A 14,041-nucleotide genomic window follows, 5' to 3' on the forward strand; every position below is an offset into this window, starting at 1 on the left:
AGTCAATTTTCTAACACTATAGCTTAGCAAGTCCTTGATCTTTGTCTCTAACTAGAGCTGTTGACCTTATGCAAGTTGCTTAACCTCTTTGCACCTTATTTCCTTATGTGTAAAGTCTGGATAATGATAATATGTTACAGGGTTGTTGGAGAATTAAATGACTCAGTGTATATCAAAGCTTAGAGCAGTATCTGTCCATCATAATAAGTACTACATATATATTAGCTATTTCATACCTGTTAGCTACTATTATTCCTACAGCCATATCCTGCACCTTCTCTTCTAAATTACCGGATATCGTCTCTTTGGCCACAGCCTGGGGTGTTCCTTTTTCCTTTTTCCTGCTCTGCTCTGCCCACACCTCCCCCTGGACATCATCAGGATCCCCAGTTCTTTGATTTCTGCTTTTACTGTTCACGGTTTCTTTCTTCTTCTGTGGCCTAGACTTTCTGATCTAGAAATTCACGGTTCTTCTTGCCAACACCTTCGACTGCCACATCCCTCTCCCCTTCTGCCACAGTAGCCCTGCGAATCTCCAACTCTGGACCAAGTCCGCCATCTGTTTTTTGTTCCTTTAAGAGACATGAACTTAACGCTTCTACACGTTGATAGTTTCAGTCTCGTGCTTCTCCACAGTCCCTTTACTCACTGCTCCAAGTGGGTTTTCCAAACCTTATCACTTCCCTTGATCCCAGTACCTATCCTCACCCTGAGCCCCTGCCTTTGGTGACACAATTCGAGGATGAGATAAGGACTAAGAGTCGGGAGGAATAACTGGGGAATTATTTAGTACCTTACTCTGGAACCATAATGGAATGCTACATAGCCATAAGCATGACCACACCTGCAGTCTCCCACTGCCTACTCTAATCCAGTGATTAACCCGCTCCGGGTGCCCCATCCGTTGTGACGACTCGCAACCACATCTGTCCATCTCTCTGCTTGTCCCCATGGTCCAGGCCCTCACTGTAAGGAACAGTCTGGCCTGCAGGCTGTCCTCCCTCAGGCCGATCTCTCTCTGGCTACATTCATGGTTCTTAAAACTCCACTTTGCCCGTGTCACCCAATGTCTTTCCATTGCTTTTAGGGTAATCCCTTCACGCGCCTTCCACTGTGTATAACTCCGACCTTTGCTCTGCTCCAGCCGTCACTTGTTAGCTGTTCAGGGCTGCTGTGTACAGCTGTATAGGCTGTGTACTGCTCATCTCCAGAAGGTACTGTTCATAAAGACTAGAGGTGATTGGCATCCATGGAGTTGTGCAGTAAGGTAGCCTCTGCTGGGTCTGTTACTTCTCTCAGTTTCAGTACCTTCACCTGTGAAATGGTGATGATATTAAAGACACGCCTCTCTGCTTTAGTGAGGAGATTAAGTGAGACGCCACTTGGAAAGAACATAGCTCAAGGCCTGACACAGGGGAAGTGATCAGTATACATACTTCCTGTTGTTACTGTTAGAGACTTCGAAATGAAAAGGGACAAAGACACATTGTATTTAAATAAAATGTAACGTGGGGCGCCTGGGTGGCTCAAGTCGGTTGAGCATCCAACTCTTGGTTTCGGCTCAGGTCATGATCTCGCGGTTCATGAGTTCGAGCCCCGCGTCAGGCTCTGTGCTGACAGCGTGGAGCCTGCTTGGGATTCTCTCTCTGCCCCTCTGTCTGCTCACTCTCTCTCTTTCTCTCTCAAAATAAATAAACTCAAAAAATTTTGAAATTAAATAAATAAATAAAAGGTCGTGTGTAGACATCTTAATTTACTAAAAAAAAAAAAATAAGCCATCGATCTTTGGAGTTCATCTCAAAATGAACTTATTTAATTTAAAATGAAGTATTCCAGGGGCGCCTGGGTGGCGCAGTCAGTTAAGCGTCCGACTTCAGCCAGGTCACGATCTCGCGGTCCGGGAGTTCGAGCCCCGCGTCGGGCTCTGGGCTGATGGCTCAGAGCCTGGAGCCTGTTTCCGATTCTGTGTCTCCCTCTCTCTCTGCCCCTCCCCCGTTCATGCTCTGTCTCTCTCTGTCCCAAAAATAAATAAACGTTGAAAAAAAAAATTTTTTAAAAATAAAAAAAATAAAAAAAAAAATAATAAAATAAAATGAAGTATTCCATTTACAAAAAAGATCTACCTAATTTTGTAATGTTTCCATATTTCACACATCAGGCATGCTTTAGGCTCTAAAAATTTTACTAGGGAAATTATATTCCTGATAGTCGCTGAGTAGTAACGTTTTTTGAATTCTAATACACTGTTAGTATACACATAATCACATGTGCTTTTTGAAAACAATCTGACAATATACATTAAAAATCTTATGTTATTCTTTAACGCAACACTCCCACTTCTTGAAATGTTTCCCTAAGGAGTTAAGGAGAAGTAAATCAGAGACACACATTGTATGAACATTCATATCGGAAAATAAAAACAACATAAACGTTCAATATTAAAATGGTTAAAAACTATATTCATACTCTGTAGAATATTATACAAAGGTTTTGAAAGCTAATTAATGTAAAAGGAAAATTCTCACAATAGGCTAAATAAAAACTCAGGCCATAAAAAACAGTATGATACTAATTATTTATAGAATGTATATTGTACATACTAACTTTTGACTCCCCAAAAACTTAACTAAGAGCCTACTGTTGACTGAAGTCTTACTGATAAATATAAACAGTTGATTAATACGTTTTAAATGCCACGTGTATCACAAACTGTATTCTTACAATAAGCTAGAGCAAAAAAAAAATGTTAATATCAGAAGGAAGAGAAAATACACTTACAGTACTGTGCTGTATTTATCTAAAAATCCACATGTAAGTGGACCCACACAGTTCAAACTCATGTGATTCAACGCTCGACTGTTATATCATAAGGATAATGTATGATAACGTAAGAAAAAGTCGGTAGTTTTAAAGGGTTAAAAGGAAAAATGAATTTTAGGTATTATCCATGGCATTAATTAGCATTCACATCTGAAGATACATTTCTTCACATTTGCAACAGCTCAAAAAAAAAAAAATGTAGATGCAGGGAATTTTGGCAAACTTAGAGCAAGCAAGGAGAATTGTGGCGTTGAGCTCACACCAGTGGCTCCCCCCGCAGCTTCCCCAGGGAGGGGACGTGCAGGGGTGGGGGGAGATCACTGCTACCAAGGGACGTGCCCCCTGTACTCCACCCGGGGCCTCTTCAAGGGCGCATCACGACGTTTTATCCTTTCTCCCGGTGTCTCAGACGTGCCCGAGTTAGCACCACGACTCAATGTTTCTCCGGTAAGACACACGCACGTGCACACACACACGCACACACACACACATGCACACACTTCCCAGCGGTTTCGAGATTTTTTTTTTTTTTAGAATAAAAGCTTTCCCTTTTGAGAGGGTGTAACTTGGGTTCTCTGAGCTGTAAGTATTTTTTTACCCTATTTTCAACAGAACCTACGGCCTAACTTTAAAGACCGGTTTGTGAACCTGCTTCAGTTATGAGTTTAACAACTCTTTGCTGCCAGACACTGTGGTCACAACAGAAAACGTGGCCTTTGCCCTCGAGGGTGTAGAGTCCAGTGCGAAGGATGTCGGGTAGAGATGTAATTTCAATGCAACGCTGTGGCAGCGGGGCCCCCTGGCTTGGCCAGGATCACGGTGTCCCAGGGCGCAGACGGGGCGGGTCGCATCTGGCCCACCCGATGAGACCGCTCCTCTCGAGGCCCACCGTCACCTCTCCCAATTACAAAAAACAATCTTCCTTTATCGGCCGCCTCTCCTTTCCTCTGCTCTCCTTTGCATTAAAGCCTCTTAGAAAAAGCTGGCTGTGTCACGATCTCCAACTCTGAACTCTGGTGTCTCAGACTCGCTTGAATCTGGCTCTGTGCCCCCACCCGCTAAAACGCACCAGTGGTCTTCCCGTGTTGGTGCCGCGCTGGTTCTCAGTCCTCACCTCGGGGCCCATCGGCAGACGGTTTTCCGGTCTTCCTCCTGCACCGGTGGCTCCTCTTTCCCTCTCTTCCCTCCGATCTCTTGCTGTCACGGTGCCCGGGGACAGTTCTTCGTGGTCTCCTCCACCCCCCCCCCCCTCGCTGCCAGAGTGCTGTGTATCCGCCCTATCTGGAGGACTCCCGAAGTTATGTCTCTGGCCCCGGCCACTCTCAGAGTGCCAGACGCTTCCATGCACCTGCCTACTGGCGTCTCCACTAGAGTGAACGGAGAGCTCACTCATGTCCCCAGCTGAATCTTCCCCCCAAAACCTGCCCACTCGGTGTCTCCATCTCAGTGCAGATGTGAGGTCCCCGGGCCAACACGCTGGAGTGAGCCTTCACTCTTCTCTTCCTCCTTCACCCCACCCCCCACCCTTGTAAGCAAACCTGCTGGCTCCCGTCCTCAAAATACATCAGACACTGGGCCGCGTCCCGCTACCTTAGCCACGGTTCCATCTTCTTTTTCTGGCACCACTGCAGCGACTAGTGTCCCTCCCTCCACCCTGGTCCCCCGCACGAGCTGGGATCTTGGCCCGTTGATGCACTAACTTCTCCCTAACACATCACAGGTGCTTCATGTGTACTTTTTCAAACACGAATGAATAAATGAACTTGAAATTATTTTCCTACTACTCAGTTCGGTGTTATTGGGCCTTGCTGTCGTGGGACAACAAAACAAAACAAAACAAAAAAGATGCTTTGTAACTTCATGGTTTTCCCAGAAGTAAATAGTATATTCACTTAACGTGCTTAGAAAGCGAGATCTGTAAGCTCTGCTCCCCAAGTCAAGTAGTTATCTCCAGGGGAAACTCACATTCTAAAGATGATGTTCCCTTTTAAGAACAAGACGACATTTGGGGCGCCTGAGTGGCTCAGTCAGTTAAGCATTCGACTTTGGCTCAGGTCGTGATCTCACAGGTCATGAGTTCGAGCCCCATGTCAGGCTCTGTGCTGACAGCTCGGAGCCTGGAGCCTGCTTCGGATTCTGTGTCTCCCTCTCTCTCTGCCCCTCCCCTGCTCATGCCCTCTCTCTCTCTCTCTCTCTCTTTCAAAACTAAATAAACTTAAAAAAAAAAAAGGAAAAGAAAAAAACACTTAGAATATATAGCTTACACAATTTGGTGAGAGCTAAGTGGAAAGTTACCGCCTGCTTTTAGGTAGTTATGGCTTCCATTTACTAATTTTACATTCAATGTAATGTATATCCATCAAGTTAAATACACATTAAGTTAACGATTTTGGTCTTAATATCGTCGTTTTCTAGTTTTCATGTTATTGCTAACATTCACCGTAATTTTGGCAAAAATCCATAATGGCTGAACCTGTGATTTAATATTTATGTATCCTTTTTAGGTCACCTGCAATGGCTGGGGGAATTTTTGCTATAAATAGGCATTACTTTCGTGAGATCGGACAGTATGACAAGGGCATGAACCTCTGGGGAGCAGAAAATTTGGAGCTTTCGTTAAGGGTAATTCAGACTCTGCTTTCTAAATAGTTCGCTTTGTACAGAGAGAGTGAGAGCTGACGTCAAGTCCAGAGGCGTGCCGTGGTATTTATGCCCCGTTTTCCCGCCTGAACATCCCGTACCGTTCCCGCATCACATGAAATAAAGGATCTAGGGGGCTCCTTGCAAAATTTGACAATAGTAAAATATCAGCTTATATTACTGTATGCTGTTTTATTTCTAACGTATGAGGTGTTGACCTAATGCAATATTTTTATTTATTTGTGAAAACTCTTTTTTGTTACACCGATTTTCTTGGCGGTCGTGGTGCGGTAGAAATAACAGAATTAGACGGTGGAGGACTTGGGTGCCACTAACTCTGTGGGCTATCTTAGGCCTCGGTTTCTCTATCTGCAAGTTGAGAGGACTTGGTAGGGGATGTCTGGGTTGGTCTTTCAACTCTTGAATCCTGGGATACCTGCTACAGCATGGTGGACCTTGAAAACAGAATGGTGAGTGAAAGAAGTCAGACACAAAAGGCCACACATTTATATGACTAAGTCCGGTCCTAGGAAAGGTGCAGCCTAAGCAAATCCATAGAAACAGAAGGTAGGTGAGTGAGTGCTGATAGGTCCCAGGGCTCTTTGTGAGGTGGTGAGAATGTTCCAGAATGAGAGAGTGGTGATCATCGGGCAACCTCGTGAAAATACTCATTGTATACTGTAAAAGGGTGAATTTCTTGTGGAATGTGAACTACATCTCAAATGTAAATGTAGATTTGGCTTGTAAATATTCCCGTGATATTAGATCAGTGGACGTTAGACGTCAGAATGGGTCCCAGCTCTGTAGGATCCTTGGTCAGCCATTAATTTTTCGAATTTCCCATTTCCTCACCCAGTAAATAGGAATAAATGTAAATGCCATTCTCAGGATTTTGTGAATATTTGGGGTTTTTTTAAATTAAAGTTAATTTTTAAAAATTAAAAATAAATATATTTTTGAGAGAGAGAGAGCGTGCGCGCACGAGTGAGAGAGGGGCAGAGAGAGGGAGACACAGAATCTGAGGCAGGCTCCAGGCTCTGAGCTGTCAGCACAGAACCCAGCACGGGGCCTGAACTCACAAACTGTGAGATCGAAGGAGGTTGCTTAACCGACTGAGACACCCAGGCGCCCGTTTGTTTGTTTTGTTTTAATCCCAGTATAGTTAACACACAGTGTTATGTTAGTTTCAGGTGTACAATATAGTGATTCACCAAGTCCATGCTTCACCCTGTGCTCATCACAACAGGTGCACTCCTTGAACCCTGTTACCTGTTCAACCTACCCCTTGGCCCACCTCCCCTCTGATGACCAGAAATTTGTTCTCTAGAGTTAAGAGTCTGTTTCTTGGTTTGTCTCTCTCTCTCTTTTTTTTTTTTTTTTCCTTTGCTCATTTGGTTTCTTAAATTCCAATTTTGTGAAGATTTAATGAAATAATTGGGGTAGAGAATAAAGTACAAGGTGAATATTCCTGGAGAGAGAGTCTGAAGAAAACACTAACGTACTGTTCGGATATTTACTGTGTGTTTATCATAGGTAAGTTTTGGCTTTTGACTAAATTCTAATAGGTTTTTATAACGGCCACTTTGAACTGTGCATGAAAATCTGGGCTGTGCGCTCACCCTTATCACCCTTAATTTTTTCTCACTTTTCTCTGCCTTGTTTGTCTCTTCCCAACAGAGACAACCTGGTGTAGAGGAAACAGCTTAATCAATGACTAAATTCAAATTCCAGGGGCGCCTGGGTGGCACAGTCGGTTAAGCGTCCGACTTCAGCCAGGTCACGATCTCGCGGTCCGGGAGTTCGAGTCCCGCGTCGGGCTCTCGGCTGATGGCTCGGAGCCTGGAGCCTGTTTCCGATGCTGTGTCTCCCTCTCTCTCTGCCCCTCCCCCGTTCATGCTCTGTCTCTCTCTGTCCCAAAAATAAATAAACGTTGAAAAAAAAAATTAAAAAAAAATTATAAAAAAAAAAAATTCTGGTTGAGCTTTAGTTTCCTTGCGGGTAAAATGGAAAAAAAAAAGACAGAAAAAGAAAAAGATCTTTATTACAAAGCTGTAAAGACAGATAATTTATGGGAGCTACTTAATAAGTGACAGCTATAATTATTCTTTAAATGTTGCCATCTGTTCTTTACATTCTGAAATCATCTGCGGAGATCATACTTGGAACTGCATATATTTTCTTAGGATGCATTAAAATGTTTACTGTAATTGCTTTTTTGTGTTTTCTTTTTCTGACTTTTTCTCTCCCACTTCCTTCTTTTGGCTTTGTTCACTGGCTTAGTGTTCTTTTAAGCACAGACTTCTTTCGTAACGCTTCAGACACTTTATTGTGAATATAAGCATATCTAGAGCAATACATAACATACTTCGGCAGTATGTTGTGAGCTGATTATTTTTTATTGCTTCTCCCCCGCAACCCCCCGCCCCAGCCCCAATCATATGTTCCCTTTTGATGCAGGCATTATTTTAGAATATCCAGGCCTTTAGTGCTTTTCATTGTTTGGTTGATTACTCCCTGTTTTATTACATCGCTCTTTGTGAATATGGTATATGGGGTTTCCCCCTTTCAGGACCTAATATCTTAATGAGCACATTGTTTGTCTCAGAATAAAATCAATTTCGTGAATGATACGTACATATTTGAAGAGGGGGTGTCTTCCTTTTTCTGGCTCTCTCTTCCCTCCAGATAGCCAATAGCAGCTACCTTATTATTCAAAGGTACTAATTATCCTTGCTTCAGTATTGTCGACTGCTTCGTTCCTAATGGCCCCTTCATATTTTTTTTAAGTATGTGTGAGTCTCTCTTTTCACAAACACGTAAGTTAATAAATAGCTAGAGAGCTCTCTTGACATCAGCAGCGGTCTCTAACCGAGATAAGGGGCCCTGTCTTTCCTGATACGAGACCATTGACACCTGTACGTTCGTCTCCGTTCCTCACTCTTCTTTCCAATAAATCAGCATCCTGGCGGCCCTCGGCACTCGGGGACATCCCTCGGGGAACTGTCACCCATTTAATATTGATGTTCCTAGTGGACGGCTTTGTTCTTCTATGTACTGGAGGTGGCTGCAACATGTGGCACTGTAGAACAGTGTTCTGGTCCTCCTCCATAGCTCTGTTGCTCTCAGTTTCCTCTGCAGGAATTTCTTCTGTGCATCTATCTCTGAAGCGTGGGTATTCCAGGACTGTTATCTTATCAGCTGTCCCTTCTCCCCCCATGTGCTCTCTGGGCTGACTTAATATAGTGCAGTATTCCTTATCTGGTGGGCAAGAACCTCAATTCTGAACTGATAGCCTCCCACAGGCAGCGCACCTGCTCCCGGGGAGACCTGTGGGCTTCCCATGATCCAGAGACTAAAGAGACAGCACCTGGCAGGACAGGTCACCAGGACTGGGTTGTAGCACCTCCGTGCTGACCGGCCAGGGGCTGTGGCATACCTGTATCTACTCCCGATGGCCGTAGCTAACGCCTGTATGGTGACAGTACCCAGATCTGTATTTTGCTAGGTTAGACTCTCTCGGGAGTTTCTGGTTAGGGTCAACGTAGCCATCATTTAAGGGACACCTCCTATGTGAGGCTCTGCCACATGCTGGGCATTCGGAAGAAGGCACAACCCTCGCCCGTTCATTCATTCGTTCGTTCGTTCATTCACTCAACAATACTGAGAACCCGTTATGCGCAAAGGGCTGTGCCTTGTGTGCAGTGCAGCCTCATGCAGTGCACACGTGGCTTCCGATGGCTTGGAGCTTCCATTCTGTTGAAGTAGAGAGAGATGATTAGGTTGTCTTTTTTTTTTTTTTTTAATGTTTATTTTTGAGAGACAGAGAGAGACAGCATGAGCAGGAGAGGGCAGAGAGAGAGAGAGGGAGACCCAGAATCCGAAGCCGGCCCCAGGCTCCGAGCTGTCAGCACAGAGCCCGACGCCGGGCTCGAACCCACGAGCCGTGAGATCATGACCTGAGCCGAAGTCAGACGCTCAACTGACTGAGCCACCCAGGAGCCCCGATGATTAGGTATTTTTGATACATACAGTGGAGGAGAAGTACAGGGTACCAAGAGATCATATGAGAGGGGAATCTAGACTTGTGTTGAGGGAGGTGTGTGTCTTAGATGGCCTTCCCTGCAGAAATGGCATGTTTAAGTCACGGGGTAAAGGAGAAAAATACGTTTCCTTTGTTTAACAAGTGCTCATCTGTGTGACATGCACGGCTCTGAAATCTTGCAAATATCAACTCAGTCTTCATAATAAACCTGTGAGGTGGGTGCCACCAGGATCTCCTACTTACAGGGGGAAACTGGGGCTCTGAGCGCTCCAGCAACTTGGCTCAATTCGCAGAACCGGAGGTATATGACCCAAGCCTATTCTGTCCTGCTTTCCACTGTCTACTCAACGGCAGGCCTGGAGACCTCACCAGCTCGGTTCTATTCTAAGTCATTTCTGGAAGCCTCCAAAGCTCTGAATTTGTTTTAGCTGCCCTGACCTCAGTGTTACCGTCACTCGGGAAAGTGGGGATTGGCTGGGTGCCCACGGAGCTGCAGCTTGACCCCCAGCCTCGGGATGGTACTAACCAGGCTTCAGATCTGCACTTTGGTTTCCTGGTGGACTGGAGGCTGGCCTCCAATTGTCCCCAACAGCCTGCGTGGCTTGGCACTCCATCCTGGTGGCCCCAGATACGGGCAAGGTACACTGCTCTAGACCTGGGACCCTGCCATTGACTCCATGGGTTTCCCCAAGGCCCTGTTTCTTTCCTCCCTTCCCCTTCTCAGTAACCTCATCCGCATCGTGCCTCAATGACTACATGCCAGTGACATAGTTCTAGCTCCTTCCCAGGTCCTTCTGTGCCAGAAGCTTGTGCATCTCACTGCCTACAGGTTACTCTCCTGTAGGATGAGTGTCCCATAGGCATCCTAACCCCAACGTTTCAAAAAGAGAGCTCTTTTCTACTCCCTCGAACCCATTCTTCCTCCATGGTCCTTTCCTCTTCGGGTGGATAATGTGATGCCCTCTACCCACCCGCAACCATCCAGCCCCCGGGAGTACTTTCTTGGACTCCAATCTCCCTTCATGCCCCACTTCCTTCATCATGTGTGGTTAGATCTAGGTCTAAACCATCACTCATCTCTGTCCACTTTGCTCCTTCCTACCAGCACAGTCCATAGTTACAGCTTTGATGTAATTATTCAGAAAGGCTTTTTTTTTTTTAAACGTTTATTCATTTTTGAGAGACAGAGACAGAGTGTGAGCCAGGGGAGGGGCAGAGAGAGAGGAACAGAGCGTGAGCAGGGGAGGGGCAAAGAGAGAGGGAGACACAGAATCCCAAGCAGGCTCTGGGCTCCGAGCTGTCAGCAGAGTCCAACGCAGGGCAAAACCCTAGAAACTCACAAACCACCAAAACTGAAACAAGAAGAAATAGAAAATTTGAACAGACCCAAAACCAGCAAAGAAACTGAATCAGTAATCAAAAGTCTCCCAACAAACAAGAGTCCTGGGCCGGATGGCTTCCCAGGAGAATTCTACCAGACATTAAAGAAGAGTTAATACCCATTCTTCTCAAACTGTTCCAAAACACAAACAAAAAAATAGAAATGGAAGGAAAATTCCAAACTCATTCTATGAAGCCAGCATTGCCTGACTCCAAAACCAGACAAAGACCTCACTGAAAAAGGAGCATTACAGGCAACACCCCTGATGAACAGGATACAGAAATTCTCAATGATATTAGCAAATTGAATTTAACAGTACATTAAAATTATTATTCACCATGATCAAGTGGGGTTTATTCCTGGGACGCAGGGCTGGTTCAATATCCACAAATCAATCAACATGATACACCACATTAATAAAAGAAAGGAGGGGCACTGGGGGGCTCAGTAGGTTGAGCGTCCAACTTCGGCTCAGGTCATGATCTCACAGCCTGTGAGTTTGAGCCCCACATCAGGCTCTGTGCTGACGGCTCAGAGCTTGGAGCCACTTCAGATTCTGTGTCTCCCTCTCTCTCTCTCTGTCCCTTCCCCACTCGTGCCCACTCTCTTTCTTTCCAAAATAAATCGTAGAAAAAAAAAGAAGGAGGACAGGATAAGAACTATATGACCCATCAATAGATGCAGACAAAACATTTGACAAAGTACAGCATCCAGTCTTGATAAAAACCCTCAACCAAATAGAGGTAGAGGGATGTACCTCAACATCATAAAGCCATATATGAAAGACCCACAGCTCATATCATCCTCAATGGGGAAAAACAGAGCCTTTCCCTACAGTGAGAGACAAGACAAGGATGTCCACTCTCACTATTACTATTTAAGATAGTACTGAAAGGTCTTACCCTCAGCAATCAGACAACAAAAGAAAAAAAAAAGGCATCCAAATCAGCAAGGAAGAAGTCAAAACCTTCACTATTTGCAGGCAACATGATACTCGCTGTAGAAAACCCAAAGACTCCACCAAAAAATTGCTTAGAATACACCAATTGAGCTAAGTGTCAGGATATAAAATCAATGTGCAGAAATCTGTTGCATTTCTATACACCAATAATAAAGCAGCAGAACAAGAAATTAAGGAATAGATTCCATTTGCAACCAAAAACCACGGGAGACGTAGGAATATACCTAACTAAAGAGAGAAAAGATCTATACTCTGAAAACCATAGAACACTTAGGAAAGAAATTGAAGAGACACAAATAAATGGAAAAGCATCCCATGCTCATGGATTGGAAGAACAAACGTTGTTAAAATGTCGATACAATGTCTAAAGCAATCTACATATTTAATTCAATTCCCATCAAAATACCACCAGTGATGTCTTTCAGGGCTCCAACAAACAACCCCAAATTTGTATGGGCTCACAAAAGGACCTTGAAGAGTCCAAAGCGATCCTGAAAAAGAAAAACTGGAGGCATCACAATTCCAGATTTCAAGCTATATGACAAAGATGTAGTCATCAAGACAGTATGTTACTGGCACAAAAACAGACACATAGATCAATGGAACAGAATAGAAAACCTAGAAATGGACCCACAACTATATGATCAACTAATATTAGACAAAACAGGAAAGAATATCCAATGATAAAGACAGTCTCTTTGGACAAATGGTGTTGGGAAAACTGGACGGCAATGTGCAGAGAGTGAACCTGGACCACTTCCTTACACCATACACAAAAATTAAATTCAAAACGGATGGAAGATCAAACTCAACACCAAAAAACAAACAATCCAGTGAAGAAATAGGCAAAAGACATGAATAGATACTTCTCCAAAGAAGACATCCAGATGCCAACCAACACAAAAAATGCTCAACATCACTCATCATCAGGGAAATACAAATCAAAAACACACTGAGATACTGCCTCACACCTGTCAGAATGGCTAATGTTAACAACTCGGGCAACAACAGATGTTGGCAAGGATGCGGAGAAAGAGGATCTCTTTGGCACTGCTGGTGAATGCAAACTGGTGCAGCCAACTCTGGAAAATAGTATGGAGGTTCCTCAAAAAATTAAAAATAGAACTATCCTATGACCCAGCAATTGCACTACTAGTATTTATCCATGGATACAGGTGTGCTGTTTCGAAGGGACACATGCACCCCCCATGTTTATAGCAGCACTATCCACAATAGCCAAAGTATGGAAAGAGCCCAAATGTCCATCGATGGATGAATGGATAAAGAAGATGTGGTATATATATACAATAGAGTTATTACTCGGCAATCAAAAAGAATGAAATCTTGCCATTTCCACCTACGTGGATGGAACTAGGGGGTTTTATGCTAAGCGAAATTAGTCAGAGAAAGACAAATATCATGTGACTTCTCTCGTATGAAGACTTTAAGATCCAAAACAGATGAACATAAGGGAAGGGAAGCAAAAATAATATAAAACAGGGAGGGGGACAAAACATAAAAGACTCTTAAATATAGAGAACAAACAGAGGGTTGCTGGAGGGATTGTGGGAGGGGGATGGTCTAAATGGGGTAAGGGGCCACTAAGGAATCTACTCCTGAAATCATTGTTGCACTGTATGCTAACTAACTTGGATTAAATTTAAAAACATATTAAATAAAAATACCAAACAAAATGATGAAAGACCTAAATGTGAGACCAGAAACCATCAAAATCCTAGAGGAGAACACAGGCAGCAAAAACTCTTTGACGTTGGCTGGAGTAACTTCTTGCTAGACACGTCACCAAAGGCAAGGGGAAAAAAAGCAGACGTGAACTACTGGGACCTCATCAAGATCAAAAAGCTTCTGCACAGGAAGGAAACATGAACAAAACTAAAAAGGCAGCCTACAGAATGGGAGGAGATATTTGCAAATGACATATTGGAAAAAGGGTTAGTATCCAAAATAAAGAACTTATCGAACTCAACACCCAAAAAACAAATAACCCAGTTTAATAAATGGGCAGAAGACATGGATAGACGGTTTCCTAAAAAAGACATCTAGATGGCTAACAGGACACATGAAAAGATGTTCAGTTATCACTCATCAGTGAAATACAAATCAAAACCATGATGGGATACCACCTCACGGCCTGTCAGAATGGCTAAAATTAATAACACAAGAAATAACAGGTGTT

At 43.9% G+C, this 14,041-nt stretch overlaps 1 protein-coding gene across 1 annotated transcript in view; it reads left to right on the forward strand.

Annotated features, from left to right (window-relative positions):
- The window catches only part of GALNTL5 (polypeptide N-acetylgalactosaminyltransferase like 5), a 52,363-nt gene that overhangs the window by 31,978 nt on the left and 6,344 nt on the right, over positions 1-14,041 (forward strand). Inside the window, 1 exon segment of the mRNA XM_030295946.1 lies at positions 5,325-5,442. Coding sequence (XP_030151806.1) covers positions 5,325-5,442 — 118 coding nt within the window.

This window comes from Lynx canadensis, chromosome A2 (genome assembly GCF_007474595.2).
Source record: "Lynx canadensis isolate LIC74 chromosome A2, mLynCan4.pri.v2, whole genome shotgun sequence".
In the NCBI taxonomy this organism is placed as follows: Eukaryota; Metazoa; Chordata; class Mammalia; order Carnivora; family Felidae; genus Lynx; species Lynx canadensis.